Below are 17131 nucleotides of genomic sequence, written 5' to 3' on the forward strand. Positions count from 1 at the left end.
GTGGTTAAGAAGGTTGCACTCAACCAATGTACTTACACATTATCTCTGCAAGAATCAGCCAGACAACAGTATCTGGGACTTCCTACTGTATATGTCACAGAGGTGAGGAATTTAAAATGCTAAGACTTCTAAGTTTGTACTAAAAAAGATGGGTCATAAGCTATAATGTAAACACATTTTTGCTATTAAAACTGCTATTCAAACCAGCCAATAAAATGTATTCAAGCATCTTAAGAGTTTTTTGTGTTTTTTTGGTGTTTTTAACAGTAAACGTTAGCAGAAGAATAAACTCTCCAGCAGCATTTGTTCTCAAGAAATAAGGCACTCAGTGTCACAAGGAATCGGCGACAGAACTAGGCCTTATGCCCACATTTCTGGACTCTCAGTATTTTGTTCTTTCTGCTTTATCATATCTTTCTTCCTGTTTTACAGTCTGCCTTATTATTTAGCACTAGAACTGATCTCCTGTGTATCAACCCTAGAAAAATGGCTCTCCTTGGCCATCATTACTATTTTTTATAGGCTTTAGTATAAATTCTGAAAGTTGGCCCTTCGGCTTGCTTTTATCCAGTGTCAATTATTTATTAAATGCGTGAAAAAGAAAAATTAAAGGATTAAGTTGTTAAAGACATGCCAAAAATCTGTACTTCCAGAAAAAGACCAAAATTGGTCTTTCCTGCAAAAATAAACCCTTTAAGCTTATCACTTATTATTTGTACATGAACTTAATTCTCTGTCTACATTTAACTGTCCTCCATTTGCAGAAGGGTTTATGCTGTTTGAAATTAGTTACATGAGTCTGTAAACCAAAAAGTAAATAATCTGACTCAGGGGAAAATACTACTTAAATACTTCAAAAACTTAATTTTCTGTAATTATATGATTCAGTTATGGTACATGACAGTGCACAGGTATGGCTCCATGATTCAGTGCACTTGGTTTTGTTGTTTACCTGTCTAAACTCATCAGAAAACCCTGTCATTCACAAAGGTCTGAGGAGTCTGGATGTCAATGAGGCCTTATAGCCTAGGGGAGCAGTAGGATTTGCAAATTTGACATTGTCATGTTACATTGCCTCTGTTTCTCTTCATGTCTGTTAAGACCGTATCTGTGGGGTTTCTAGATTGAATGTCTGCAGAGGTTGGGGGACACTTGTTTGAGCTGAGAAGGGCTTCAAGCCTGGAGACATTAGTGAAGCCACACCACTGATCAACATTCTGAGGGGAAGAATGGAGTGGGCCGATGGAGATGTAGTCCTTTCCCCCCCCCCCCCCCCGATCTTGCCACCATCCATTCTTCTTCCCACTTCAACTCTCCCCTTAAAAAAAGGGGTCATTTGGTTGAATTGTTACTGTTACAATCTGATGCCACATTGAAGTTGCATCTTTTTTTCGACTTTTTTTTTAATGTTTGACTCAGGGCTCAAGTACAGAGATAATAGGAGGCATGTCTTTTAGAGTCAATTAATTTACATGTTTAAACCAAGAAGGACCACTGCTTATTGAGTCTTGGTTTCAATAGGGTTTTATTTAGGGGCGCCTGGGTGGCTCAGTCGGTTCAGCATCCGACTTGGGCTCAGGTCATGATCTCACGATCTGTGGGTTCGAGCCCCACATCAGGCTCTGTGCTGACATCTCAGAGCCTGGAACCTGCTTCAGATTCTGTCTCCCTCTCTCTCTTCCCCTCCCCTGCTCACGCTTTGTCTCAAAAATGAGTGAGTGTAAAAAAAAAAATTAAATAGGGTTTTATTTATTTTTGCTGCTTTTCCCTTTTAGGAGAAAGAGGTGAATCATGGAAAATGTTTTTTTTTTTTAAGGAATTTTTTAAAAAGGAACTTAATATTTATAGTATGTTTTAGATCCTTCATCTATTAAGGATTCAAAAGACCCAAACTGCTAAAATAATCTCAATTACCAAGGGCAAAATTTTTTGGTGTATTTTACTTACCAATGCAGAAAAAAATAGACAAATACATATTAAAAGTATTTCTAGCAGTAAATAGCAGTTTTTGCTTAATCCAAAGTTAACCAGAAAAATCCCTTTTAAAATACCTTTTAAATATTGCTCATCAATTTGCTCTACTTGAAGCATAAATTTTTCCTAAACTCCGAAGCACCACTTAGGATATGAAGAAACGTGATGTGCTTTATTCTTCTCTATTTCCTGAGTATGAATGTGACATTTTAACTCCTTCCCCCTCTGAAGACATTGGAAGCTATCTCTATGGAATTGCCTGAGTACGGATGGCAGAAGTGGTTTTAAAACACAGCGTAGGTGACCCTTCTTTCCTAGCTTTTATGAAGAGTGATACGGAAAAGAAAATCACCTACTGGTCTTAGGTGTCCGTAGCCATCTGCCTGCCCCCTGCGTCCAAGCAAAGTCTCCCCCCCCCCCGAAGAGAGGTTCTGCCAAGCAGGGCCATAGTTCCCAACGCTGGAGCCAGCTCTGAGAACTCGAGGTAAGGTCCAAACATTGTGTCTCAAATAATGCTACTCTGGCGTTTAGCTGTTGGAAATATTAGCCCTTCATAAAGGTTAAGAGTTAGTTATGTGATCTTGATGGGGGTGAGGCGGGAGCAAGCTGTCAGAATGCTACGAGACGCTAGGCACTTGCAAGACCCTTCCTGCTTTAACTTAACTCTAATCTCTTTACATCTCTGCAGCCCCGGATGGATTTGTGGCTTAAAACATGAACAACTTTATCTTTTCCGAACTCAATACGCATTTAAGACTCTAGATCTCGGTCAGTCCTGTTTGGTACTGTTCACCATTGACTAAATAGCTACCTGATGGGTAAAAGTAACGCAGCTTCACCCATGACAAGTTGTCTTGACTCTTCTTGCCTAAAGAATATAGAGATTAGTAAAGAATAATATATGACAATAATGGTAAAGAATAAAAGTCCATAAAAATGGCCAGGCACGAGGCTCTCTATATCATGAGGGAACTTCCAGCTCAAAAGCAATTATTTATGTTTTGGGGGAATTCACAAGTTTCTCAGTGAGTTAAGGAGGAGTTGGAGCAGAAATAAAGACTCTGCTTCTTCTCTGTCCCTGCAAACTACTGCAGAAGGTGGGAGAAGACCTGCCAGCACAAGCCTATCAGAAGGTTAGCCATTCTACACAGAGACAGTGGTGTATTTAAATGGCATCACGGGAAGTCAAATTATCAAAATTGACACAGAAGCATCGATTTAGAAATGTAAATGTTGGGGTCTCTCAGAACGTTAACCTTTGGTTAAAGAGACGAGCCTTTAACAGTACTAAATAGAAAACAAAATCTTGGTTTGAAGAAAGTGGACTGAACAGAGACCTGCCATCAAAAGAATTAACATTGGCTCATATATATATATATATATATGTTTAAATTTTACCTTCAAATTATATCTCTATTAGACTTTTCAGAACATTTCTTTCATTCTTCCATCTTTTAATAAGTTCTTGAGAGTATCAGAGTGCCGGAATTATCAGGAATGCTCAAAGAAATGGACAAGAAACAAATGCCAGGGGTCAAGCTGCCTGATAATCTACAATCCGTGTTTTGTCCAGCCCTCCAGAGTGGACCTCTGGATATGGCTGGATATCCAAATAAAAGTTGTCCATAGTTAATGGCAGTGAACTGAGTTACTCAAAACCAGAGGCTTACCATCCTTTCAAAGGCTAAATCCTTCAAGCACTTCCTTTATCATTGTTGTCTTGGAGCAGTTTTTATCACCTTTCTTCCATTTTTAAAGGTATGGGGTGTGTTTCTGATAAGATTTTGAACAGTATCGTCTCTGCTGCCTCTTGCTACTCTTGAAAGGTATTTTTTGTCTTGAAAGAATCTGGCTCTCTGCAATGCATCCCTGAGAGCAGCTTTATGTGGTCCAAGAACAAAGCTGTACAACGAAAGAAGAGAAACATCACAGAAGATAAATGCCATTTCTACTTTAATAGACTATGTTAATTCCATCTTCCTCAATGTTGTCATCTCCTTCCTTGCTACACCCTCCCTTCAGGGTAGTGTTATTAAGACTATGAAACTGAAGACTTACACTGGCCAGACCTAACAGAAGCTGAGAATAAGACAGGAGACATTTGGTCACAGTATCAAGATCATTTCAACAGCAAGGTTTCTTCTTTATAGAACATGTTCCACCCAGAACTTCATATGGCTGGTCCCTGATTATTCAGATTTGAAGTCAAATGGTACCTCATTAGAGATGACCGTATCTATAGTTCTTCTCCCAGTCTGCAGTCTTCTGGATGCCCAGCACAATATGCTCACTTTTGTCATAACACATCACTGAGTATTTATTTATTTATAAATTTCTTTGTGATGTATTCTCCTCTATTCTACCTGCCCAGGCAGAAAATTTCACAAGACCATGTCATGTAACCCTAGCAATCCCAGGAACCTTAGAAGGGCATATAGTGGATACTCAAGAAACACTTATCTAATGGAAACATGAATGAATGCCACTCCTTTCTTCCCTCCCTCCTATCCATCCATTCTTCACTTCTTCCATCCGTTCATCCACCCATCCAAATGTTGACTCTCTATGGAAGGCACTGTTACATATAATGGGAGACATAAAAATTATGCCCAGTCTGGCAGGCACATAAAGAGTTTGGGGGTCATGAATATTTCAACAGGAAAGGACAGCTGGGGTCAGACTCTGGAAGGCCTTGAATGCCAGATTGAGAGGTCAAGGAATCACAGAAGCCAAATACTACAATTCTAACCTATTCAATAAAACCGTGCTGGTGGAAATGTCCTATAATCTTCACTGGCCAGTATGGCAGCCAATAGCCACATATGTTTACTGAGCACTTGAAATGTGGCATGACTGAGGAACTCAATTTATAATTTCATTTAATTGAAAGCCAGTGGTTACTGTGTTGGACAGCTCAGGAAGGGAGGCATTTCAGGCAACCTTATTTTACAGGGAGGTGTTGGAAAGAACTTTAGATCCATAAACATCTTATATTCCAGCCCCTCTACTTACTGGCTGAGTAGCTCTGAGAAAATCATTTAACTAGAGTGATTCTTGTTTCCTCAGGTGTAGAATGGGAATAAAAACAACCTATGTTGTGAGCAACATTGGAAGTTCTCTAGACTAGTTACCATGGTGCTCTGGTGATTACAGATGAGGAAATAGCACATACAGAGGTAAACATCAGGGACAGAACTGAGACTAACCCAACCGTCTGATAGTAAGAGCTTTGTGTTACTTCCAATGAACCAGGTTTTAATTTGAGATACTATGGAAAACTATCAAGGTATTTGGAATAAGAAAGTGAAATGAAAAATGTCATGCTATCAAGAGCATCTGGATATGGGTGCAGAACCACAGGAAAGCAGATGGCCTGGGGCAGGTTGGACAGCTAAGAAGGTAGGAGGAGCTTGGCACATAGATTCTTTGTAAATATTTTTAGAATGAATGTGTGAGAGCCTGGTAGCATAAGATGAGAAGGCTTATCAGTACCTATAAGCCTCACAAATTTGCTGTATTGTGGTCAAGGGAAGAGTCAAGAGAACTCTAAAACATTGAAATCAGGAAAACAGTACCAGTATTCACTCTAAGTACCATTGCTTCGTATTTGGATTTTTCTGCTTTCATCAGCTTTAATCTGATCTCTCATGAAAACAAAAATATTTAGAAAATGAGTACGCAAAAGACAAAGAATTTAAAATTACTACACTTCTCTGCCTCACATACACATGCATGCATGCATATGTGCACACCCTTCCGTCTTCCCCGTCCCCATATTCTTGCCTCTGTAATGAGAGAAGTGAAAGAGACATTAAACCAACAGAGAACCATGCTATTATATACTCTATGTCTGGGCTTCTGAAACTCCAATCCCAAAGTGTATCTCCATTCACTTCCATCAGTGCTATTAGGAATGTACCAAGCTGATCAGCAAACTTCTCCCAGTTACCAAGAAAGCTAAATTTTAGTGCAAATACAGTTTTCTCACACCTTCTCCCACTTTTGCTCTTCTATTTTCTTAATTCCAGAACTAAATATTAGGAGCTCAAATTCTCCAAAGTCTTAATTGTTTTTATGCACAGAACATCTCTACCAATCATGGAGTATGTATTCTTCTGAGTCTGGAGCACACTGTTTTTGTGTCTCGGGTTTATTTTATCTACACTGGTCTCTCCACCCCTCCGCCGACTTCCCCTTTCCATTGGATCCTTTCTATGGTAAGTTATCTTTCTTTCATCCTTCTTCCTCGTTAAGAAAAAGCTGTTAAATTGCTAACTGCTTCTATAGCATGACATTGCTATCTTTTTTCCTTCCTCCAATACTTTTATTCTCAAAAGTGTTGAACATGATAAATACAATATCTCTGAATTTTTTTCCCCACAGTTGTACACAGGAGCTTGTATTTGATAAGCATCTGTTAAGAATCATTTGATTACCCTGTTTGGGAATCAGAATTTCTGGTTTTCCTTTTACTCCGTATTATTGAGATGCTTCTTTACCGATTGGTAACTCCACAACAGGCAGTCAAGAAGGTAAGAAACAGGAATGAAATGCAGCCAATCATTTTGCATCTTGTGCCCAACTCCAGTAAAGGTTGTGGAACGTGGCGGCTAGACAAAATGAGGGGGGTAGTACTAATTGGAGATTTCAGTTCTCTGTGATCACAGATTCCTCCATCTACGCAGATAATCGGGAGTCAGCTATGCTAAATTTACTAGTTGACTGGATGTGCTGGAGTAGAAAACACAGACAAGACTGCTTCTATTTCCAGACACTTTTTTTAATGCTCATCTTGTGTGTCTAGAACACAGATTTTGGAAGGCAGAATTACGACAGATGTATTATTCATATGGCACTGGTGACTGTGTCCATTTTTTACAATTTGATTGTTCTGGCTCTGGTCTGTCACCGCTTTGAAGTCTGGCACGAGAGCTCCCCTGACTGGATGAAGCAATAAGCAGGTGGCTCTCTGTCTTTTATTGTCTCTGAGCAGATCTAAGCACTTAAAAAGAGGCTGCCCTACAATCTCACCCTTACTGGCCATCTGTCTCTTTGGTTGCTTGTGTTCGGTTCCTTTCTTTTCCATCTGATAAGAACCAGCTTCTACCTGTATTTCTTACAAATCTCACAGTGGAATGATCTAATTCTCACGCACCATTCTGAGACATGGCAAGTCACCTTTATGGCAGGCAGCTTGCCTCGCAGGCATTCTCAACTCCCTCAGTCATGTGCTCAATTCTGCCTCACTTCTCATGAAAGGCTCAGACAGGGAGTTTCAGAAGCAGCTAGCTGTGTGGCTCCTTACCTTTTATTACAGTCTTTGGTGACTCAGAGAAGGCCTACGGTGCCCCAGGCTAATGCACCGTCAGGGAGTTCACCAACAGTGGTCTGGATTTCATGTCTCAATTCCTGATGCCCCAGCCATTTCCCGTCATTTCACCATTTCAGATACATAGGAGAAGCTGAGCCTCCAGTCTATCTAGGGCAATGTGGGGGGGGGGGGGGGGGGGAAGAGCCTGTCCAAAAGCACTGTGAATCTCCTCCACCTATACTGATCTTTAAACAAAATGCATTTGTAGGAATGGTTTCCAAACAATGCCTTTTAATTCGTACAGGCTGGCTTCCGCATCTGCCTTTGACAGTTACGGCCATTTACAAAATAGATGAAGCCCAGTGCAGATGCAAATGGGAAGCTCCTTTCCATGCTACCAGACACCTGCAGCAGGGGGAGCCCTGCTCTTTGTGGACTGACTGCACAGGCCTGTTCTAGGCTGAGTTCAGGCAGCATTTGCTGCTGGACAGTTCCCTGCTTCCCAGCAAGGTGAGGAGACTGGAGGCAGAGTCTTCTCAGAGCTTCTGGAGCTGGGACATCTGGATTGGGAGTGCCTCTCTCTGGCCCTGACCATCGTACAGAAATGCAGACAGTGCACACTAAAAGTAGGCACACTGTCCAAGACATGTGTCTAAGTGTGATTCTCAAGGGCTGGTACATATTTCATTTCACTCAGATGGGTAGCATGTGTGTGTGTATGTGTTAGTATAGCATGGTTTTTCACTGAAACACACTTCTTAACTACTTCAATTATTTCTAATTCTAAAAAACTTCATACATGCAAAAAATATATATGTATATTGTTGAGTTTTAAAAGAAATTTTGCCTTTGTTGATACTCTTAAAAATATCTTAATTAAAAAATACAAAGTTCTTATTCCTTTTCTTTGTGTGTGTGTGTATATATATATATATATATATATATAAGTTCTTCTATAACATCTCAAGAACAATGTTTAGCTCATTAATTTTTACAGTTTTAAACTTTTCCCTAAGAATTAAGACTATGAACTTTCCTAAATAAGGACTTCTGACATATCCCATAAATTTTGACATATGATCTCTTGATTATACAGTTCTAAATATTTTAAAGTTTTCATTATAATTTTAGCTCATTATTTAGAAATGTGATTTTAATTTAAAAATGTATAGACTTTAAAAATATCTTTTATTAGTTTCTAACTTAATTGAATTCTGATCAGTTTGGATCATATGACACCATTCTTACAGATTTGTTGATACCTGCTTGATAAGTTAAAAATGAGGGGCCCCTGGGTGTCTCAGTCGGTTAAGCATTCAGCTTCGGCTTAGGTCATGATCTCACGGTTTGTGAGTTCGAGTTCCGCATCGGGCTCTGTGCTGACAGCTCAGAGCCTGGATCCTCCTTCGGATTCTGTGTCTCCCTCTCTATCTGCTCCTACCCAACTCAGGCTCTCTCTCTCTCTCTCAAAAATAAACATTATTTTTTTTTAAAATATTGCACAATGAACACCTAGTAAACTCTCCACCTTGATTCAACAGTTGTTAATGTTCATGTCTTCTTCAGAAGAATGTCTCATTTTTCTACGAATGGTTCTAAATGAGCCTATTAATTCAAGTTTGTTATGATTAAGTCTTTAATATCTTTACTCATTTTTGTCTGCTTGACTGATCAGTATTCAAAGTTGTGTACTGAAATCTCCAACTTTGATGACAGTTCAAGGGCAATTTCTCCTTGTAGTTTTTCAATTTCCACTTTGTATATTTTAAGATTATTTTAACACCCTCTTAGAAACTTAGAATTGTTATATCTTCTTCATGAATTGAACATTTAGCTTTTCATTCCTGCAAAATGGTTTTATTTCGGGGCACCTGGGTGGCTCAGTCAGTTAAGCATCCAACTCTTGATTTTGGCTCTGGTCACGATCTTATGGTTGGTGAGCTTGAGCCCCACATCAGGCTCTGTGCTGACAGTGAAGAGCCTGCTTGGGATTCTCTCTCTCCCCCACTCTCTCTCAAAATAAATAAACTTAAAAAAATACCAAAATGGTTTTGTTTAAAAGAGTATTTTTTCTGATATTAATATACCCTTTCCAGCTTTCTTTTTATGGTTATCTTTAGGTTTGTATATGTCGTCTTCTGCATATACCAGTATATATTAAGTTTGTAGCTTATTTAAAAAAAATATATTTGCCTGGTATATTTTTTCCCATAATTTTACTTTCAGCTTTTCCCATGTCATTATTTTGTGGTCGTGTCTCTATAATTGAAAACAAGTATAGCTGGATTTTATTTTCATTCTTAAATCCATCAATCTCTGTAACTGGCATGTTTAGTCTGTTTATGTTTATTATGACTCCGGCTATATTTAAATGGATTTGATCCTGCTGTCTTACTTTCTGCCTTCTACTTGTCTTCCCTCCCCCCCTTTCTTGCCTTTTTATTTTTAAAAAAACTATTTATTGGGGCACCTGGGTGGTTTAGTTGGTTGAGCTGTCAACTCTGGATTTCAGCTCAGGGCAAGATCTCACAGTCTGTGACATCAAGCCCTGTGCTGGGCTCTCTGCTGGCAGCCAGAGCCTACTATTTATCATGCTGTTGTTTTTATTCCATTTTCCCACACTACATTTTTGGCAGTTAGCTACTTCCCTTTTTTTTTTTCACATGTGCCATCAAAATTTCTAGTGCATTTTTAAGAGAGTCTTAAGTTTTTCAGTAGCCTAACTGCCAGACCAAACTATTCAAGTTCCTAGAACTCTTGAACCCTTTAACTCCATTTATCTCCCTCTGACGTATATTATTGTCTCTTTTTTTCAGTACCATCTTCTTTACCCTTAAGGCTCAACTTCATTTTTTTAAGTAACAAAAGGTGATGTTATTGTTCAGTATATAATTTCAAGCTTAGCAAATATTTATTAATATTTGCAGTATTAGTACTTTTCCTGTTAAACCACTAGGTGCCAACAAATATGTTGTGTTCATACCTTTGTTAATAAGTTCAGCTTTTTTGTAACCCTACAAATTAGATATGACTATTACTTAAAATATAACATTTAGATTTGCCTAAATATTGACAAATTTTGATCATTTATTATTATTGCATCTCAGCTCTTCCTTCTGTGGTCATTTTCATTTTCCTTGAAGTACATACTTTAGAAGTTCCGTTAGCAGAGGTGTTTGTGGTGAACTATTGTTTTTTGTTTATCCTAATTCTCTTTGTTTTACAATTATTATGTTTCTATTTTATTTCCTTTTTAATTTAAATTTTAGTTAACATACAGTACAATATTGGTTTCAGAAGTAGAACTCAGTGACTCATCATTTACGTATAACACCCAGTGTTCATCACAACAAGTGCCTTCCTTAGTACTCATTACTCATCTAAGCTCAACCTCCCATCTCCCCGCCTCCATCATCAATCCATAGTTTGCTCTGTATCGTTAAGAATCTTTTTGTGGTTTGTTTCCCTCTCTTCTCTCCCCACCTTCCCATATATTAGTCTGTTTCTTAAATTCCACATATGAGTGAAATTATATGGTATTTGTCTTTCTCTGATTGACTTATTTTGCTTAGCAGAATCCACTCTAGCTCCATCAACATCACTGCAAATAGCAAGATTTCATTCTTTTTAATGGCTAATATTCCATTACACACACACACACACACACACACACACACACACACACACACACGATGTATTCTTTATCCATTTATTGGTTGATGGACATTTGGGCTCTCTCCATAGTTTGGCTATTGTTGATAATGCTGCTATAAACACCGGGGTGCATGTACCTCTTTGAATGTGTATTTTTGTATCCTTTGGGTAAATACCTAGTAGTGCAACTGCTGGATCATAGGATAGTTCCATTTTGAAAAAAAATTTTTTTTTCTACCTTTCTTTTTAAGAGACACAGCACTAGTGGGGGAGGGGCAGAGAGAGAGAGAGAGACAGACAGACAGACAGAATCCAAAGCAGGCTCCAGGCTCTGAGGTGTCAGCACAGAGCCTGACACAGGGCTCGAACTCACAGACCAGACCGCGAGATCATGACATGAGCCGAAGTCAGAGGCTCAACTGAGCCACCCAGGTGCCCCCATTTTTAATTTCTTCCTTCCTTCCTTCCTTCCTTCCTTCCTTCCTTCCTTCCTTCCTTCCTTCCTTCCTTCACAAGTTTACTTATTTATTTTGAGAGAGAGAGAAAAAAGAGGAAGGGGCAGAGAGAGAGAGAGAGAGAGAGAGAGAGAATCTCAAGCAGGCTCCACACCATCAGTGTGGAGCTTCATGCGGGGCTCCAGCCCACGAATTGTAAGATTATGACCTGAGTCCAAATCAGACCCTTAACCTACTGAGCCACCCAGGTGCCCCTATTTTTAGTTTCCTGAGGGACATCCATACCATTCTCCAGAGTGGCTGCCCCAGTTTGCATTCCCACCAACAGTGCAAGAGGGTTCCCTTTTCTCTGCATCCTCATCAACACCTGTTGTTTCTTGTCCTGTTAATTTTAGCCATTCTGACAGGTGTGAAGTGATAGCTCATCATGGTTTTGATTTGTATTTCCCTGATGATGAGTGATATTGAGCATCTTTTCATGTGTCTGTCAGCCATCTGGATGTCTTCTTTGGAAAAGTATCTAGTCATGTCTTTTGCCCATTTCTTCACTGGATTCTTTGTTTTTTGGGTGTTGAGTGTGATAAGTTCTTTATAGATTTTGGATACTACCCCTTGTCCTGATATGTCATTTTCAAATATCTTGTCCCATTCGGAAGGTTGCCTTTTAGTTTTGTTGATTGTTTCCTTCACTATGCAGAAGCTTTTTATCTTGATGAAGCCCAATAGTTCATATTTGTTTTTTTCCCTTGCCTCCAGAGATGTGTCTAGTAAGAAGTTGCTGTGGCTGAGGTCAAAGAGGTCACTGCCTAAGTTCTCCTTAGGGTTTTGATGGTTTTCTGTCTCATATTAGGTCTTTGATCCTTTTGAATTTATTTTTGTGTATGGTGTAACAAAGTGGTCCAGTTTCATTCTGCTGCATATCACCATCCAATTTTCCCAGCATTACTTGTTGAAGAGACTGTATTTTTTTGATCGCATATTCTTCACTGCTTTGTCAAAGATAAGTTGACCATATAGTTGTGGGTCCATTTCTGGGTTTTTTATTATGTTCCATTGATCTATGAGTCTGTTTTTGTGCCAGTACCATACTGTCTTGACTATAGCTTTGTAATACAGCTTGAAATCCAGAATTGTGATGCCTCCAGTTTTGTTTTTCTTTTTCAGGATTGCTTTGGCTACCTGTGGTCTTTTGTGGTTCCATACAAATTTTAGGATTGTTCTGGCTCTATGGAAAATGCTGGTGGTATTTTGGTAGGGATTGCATTAAATGTGTAGATTTCTTTGGGTAGTATAGACATTTTAACACAATGTTTGTTCTTCCAATCCATGAACATGGAATGCTTTTCCATTTTTTTGCGTCTTTTTCAATTTCTTTCTTAAGTGTTCTATAGTTTTCAGAGGATAGGTATTTTACCTCTTCAGTTAGGTTTATTCTCAGGTATCTCATTGTTTTTGGTGCAATTGCAAATAGGATTCCTTGATTTCTTTTTCTGCTGCTTTGTTACTGGTGTATAGAAAGGCAACTGATTTCTGCATGTTGATTTTATATCCTGTGACTTTGCGAAATTCATGTGTTAGTTCTAGCAACTTTTTGTTGGTGTCTTTCAGGTTTCCTACACAGAGTATCATGTCATCCGCAGATAGGGAACGTTTGACTTCTTCCCTGCTGATATGGATGCCTTGTATGTATGTATGTATGTATTTATTTATTTATTTATTTATTTATTTATTTATTTATTTATTTATTTTTGATTGCTGAGGCTAAGACTTACAGTACTATTGTTAAATAGTAACAGTGAGAGTGGACATCCCTATCTTGTTCGTGACCATATGGGAAAGGCTCTCAGTTTTTCCCCATTGAAGATGATATTAGCTGTGGGTCTTTCAAATATGGTCTCTATGATGTTGAAGCAAGTTTCATCTATCCCTACTTTGTTGAGGGTTTTTAACAAGAATGGATGCTATATTTTGTCAAATGCTTTTTCTGTATCTATTGACAGGATCATACAGTTCTCCTTTTTTACATTTTTATTAATGTGGTATATCACGTTGATTGATTTGTGAATACTGAACCACCCCTGCAGTCCAGGAATAAATTCCACTTGATCATGGTGAATAATTCTTTTAATGTACTGTTGAATTCAATTTGCTAGCATCTTGTTGAGAATTTCTGCATCCATGTTAATCAAGGATATTACCCTGTAATTCTCCTTTTTAGTGGCATCTTTGGTTTTGGAAGCAAGGTAATGCTGGCTTTCTAGAATCAGTTTGGCAGTTTTCCTTTTATTTATATTTTTTGGGAACAGTTTGAGAAGAATAGGTATTAACTTTTCTTTAGATATCTGGTAGCATTCCCCTGGGAAGCCATCTGGCCTAGGACTCTTGCCTGTTGGGAGATTTTTAATTACTGATTCAATTTCTTTGCTGGTTATAGGTCTGTTCAAAATTTCCATTTCTTCCTGTTTCAGTTTTGGTAGTTTGTGAGTTTCTAGGAATTTGTCCATTTCTTCCAGAATTCCCAGTTTTTTGGCATATAATTTTTCATAGTATTCTCTTATAATTGTTTTTTTTCTGGTGTTGTGGTCTTTCCTCTTTCATTCATGATTTTATCTATTTGGGTCCTTTCTCTTTTATTTTTTGATGAATATGGGTAGGGGTTTATCAATTTCATTAATTCTTTCAAAGAACCAGCTCCTAGTTTCAATGATATATTCTATTGGGTTATTTTGTTTCTATATCATTTAGTTCAGCTCTAATCTTTATTATCTCCCTTATTTGATGGCTTTAGGCTTTATTTGCTGCTTCTTTCTAGGTCCTTTAGGAGTAAGTTTAGGTTGTGTATTTGGGACCTTTCTTGCTTCTAGGGATAGGCCTAAATTGCAATGTACTTTCCTTTTAGGACTGCTTTTGCTGCATACAAAAGGTTTTTGGACTGTCACATTTTCACTTTCATTTGTTTCCATATATATATATATATATATATTTTTTTTTTAATTTCTTCCTTAATTTCCTGGTTAACCCATTCATTCTTTAGTAGGATGTTCTTTAATTTCCATATATTTGAGGGATTTCCAAGTTTTTTCCTGTGGTTGACTTCAAGATTCATAGCACTGTGATCTGAAAATATCCATGGTATGATCTCGATCTTTGTGTACTTGTTGAGGGCTGATGTGTGACCCAGTATATGATCTATTCTGGAGAATGTTCCATGTGCACTTGAAAAGAATGTGTATTCTGCTTTAGGATGAAATGTTCTGGATATATATGTATCTGTTAAGTCCATCCAGTCCAATGTGTCATTCAAAGCCATGTTTCCTTGATTTTTTGCTTAGATGATCTGTCCATTGTTGTAAGTGGGGTGTTAAAGTCCCCTACTATTGTTTTATAAGCAGTGTGTTTATGTTTGCTAGATGTATATATTTGGATGCTTCCAAGTTGGGGGAGTAATATTTATAATCATTAGGTCTTAATTGATAGACCCCTGAATTATAATACCTTTTTCATTTTTTGTTAGTCTTTAAGATCTAGTTTGTATGATTTAAGTGTGGCCACTGTCTCTTTCTTTTAACATCCATAGCTGGTTGGATGGTTCTCCATCCCCTCACTTTCAATCTGTAGGTGTATTTAGGTCTGAAATGAGTCTCTTATAGTAAGCTTATAAATAGATCTTGGCTTTTTATCCATTCTGATACCCTATGTCTATTGATTGGAGCAGTTAGTGCACTTACATTCTGAGTGATTATTGAAAGATATGAATTTAGTGCCATTATGTAACCTGTAGAGTTGGTGTTTTTGGTGATGCTCTCTAAGTCCTTTCTAGTCTTTGTTGATTTTGGTTTTTGTTTTTTGTTTTCCTCCACTCAAAGAGTCACCCTTAAAATTTCAGGTAGGTCTGGTTTAGTGGTCACAAACTTCTTTAATTTTTGTTTGTCTGGGAAACTCTATCTTTCTATTTTGAATGACAGCCTTGCTGGATAGGGTATTCTTAACTTCATATTTTTTTTCCATTCAGCACATTGAATACATCTTGCCACTCCTTTCTGGCCTGCCAAGTTTCTGTGGACAGATCTGCTGCGAACCTGATCTGTCTTCCCTTGTAGGTTAAAGACTTTTTTCCCTGCTGCTTTCACGATTCTTTCCTTATCTGTGTATTTTGTGAATTTGACTCTGATATATCTGGCAATGGCTCACTTTTGTTGAATTTAATGGGAGCTCTCTGTGCTCCTTGGATTTTGATGTCTGTGTCCTTCCCCAGATTAGGGACATTTTCAGCTATAATTTGCACATATAAACCTTCTGCCCCTTTTCTCTCTTTTCGTCTTCTGTGACTTCTATGTTATGGTATTTAAAAAAATTTTTTTAATGTTGGTTTTATTTGAGAGACAGAGCATGAGTGGGGGAGGGGCAGAGAGAGAGGGAAACACATAATCTGAAGCAGGCTCCAGGCTCTGAGATGTCATCCCAGAGCCCGACGCAGGGCTCAAACCCACGAACCACGAGATCATGACCTGAGCCGAAGTCAGATGCTTAACCGACTGAGCCACCCAGGAGCCCCCAAGTGTTACTACGTTTTAATAAATTGCTGAGTTCCTTAAGTCTGCCTTCATGATCCCTGACTTTTGTTTCTTTTTTTCAGCTTTATTATTTTCCATAATTATATATTCTACATCGCTAACTTGCCCCTCTGCCTTGTCCACCCTTGTTTTATGGTCTCTATTTGGGTTTGCATCCTGGTTATAACATTTTTAATTTTGGCCTGACTAGATTTTAGTTCTTTTATCTCTGCAGAAAGGGATTCTCTGGTGTCTTCTATGCTTTTTCCAAGCCCAGCTAGCATCCTTACAGTTGTTGTTTTAAATTCTAGTTCAGACATCTTACTTATATCTGCATTGACTAAATCCTCGACCATCTTTTCTTTCTGTCCTTTATTTTGAAGTGAGTTCCTCTGTCTTGTCATTTGGGAGGAAGAAAAAAACAATAATAATAATAATAATAATAATGATAGAATGAAATAAAAAACTTAAAAAATCAAATAAAGGAAGCTAGATCCTAGGTGTGTTTTGGTCTGCTTGTTAAGAGAAGCTTGATAGGAAAAGGAGAAAAAAAGAAGAGAGAAAAAAAAATTAAAAATAAAAAGATCAGGGGCGCCTGGGTGGCTCAGTCGGTTAAGCGTCCGACTTCAGCTCAGGTCATGATCTCATGGTCCGTGAGTTCGAGCCCTGCGTTGGGCTCTGGCCTGATGGCTCGGAGCCTGGAGCCTGCTTCTGATTCTGTGTCTCCCTCTCTCTCTGCCCCTGCTCTGTCTCTCTCTGTCTCAAAAATAAATAAAAAACGTTAAAAAAAATTAAAAAATAAATAAAAAGATCAAATAAATAAAATTAAAATAAAAAATTTTGTCCTTCCTGTATCCAAGAAACAAAGAAAACAACAAAAACAAAACAGAAGCAACAACAACAAAAAAACCAAACAAATTAACAAAAACCTCCAAATAAGGTTTCCCCTAGAAACAGTCTCCCCTAGAGCTGAAACTTTGCAGCAGTCTACGGCCAGTAGCCTAGCTGGTGGAAAGGATTTGTGTTGGTCTTCTGGGGGAGGGGCCTGCAGCTCTGATTCTCAGGTGGCTTGCCCTGGTGGAGAGGCGCCTGAAAGCACAGGGTAGCCGGGGCTTGGTGTAACAGCTCCATTCTTCACTTGGTGATGCTGTTCATCTCATTGGGGTGGATCAGTGCTGGTGGGC

The 17131-nt window shown here is 38.4% G+C and overlaps 1 protein-coding gene across 2 annotated transcripts in view; it reads right to left on the bottom strand.

The window, feature by feature from the left end:
* Positions 1–35: 35 nt before the first annotated feature.
* The window catches only part of COL6A6 (collagen type VI alpha 6 chain), a 195451-nt gene continuing 178355 nt past the window's right edge, over positions 36–17131 (bottom strand). For both annotated transcript variants that reach the window (XM_053221451.1, XM_053221450.1), the window contains exon 36: positions 36–3876. In XM_053221451.1, the coding sequence (XP_053077426.1) occupies positions 3684–3876 (193 nt within the window). In that variant the 3' untranslated portion in view covers positions 36–3683. The remainder of the gene's footprint in view (positions 3877–17131) is intronic.

Source organism: Acinonyx jubatus, chromosome C2 (genome assembly GCF_027475565.1).
Source record: "Acinonyx jubatus isolate Ajub_Pintada_27869175 chromosome C2, VMU_Ajub_asm_v1.0, whole genome shotgun sequence".
Lineage (NCBI taxonomy): Eukaryota > Metazoa > Chordata > Mammalia > Carnivora > Felidae > Acinonyx > Acinonyx jubatus.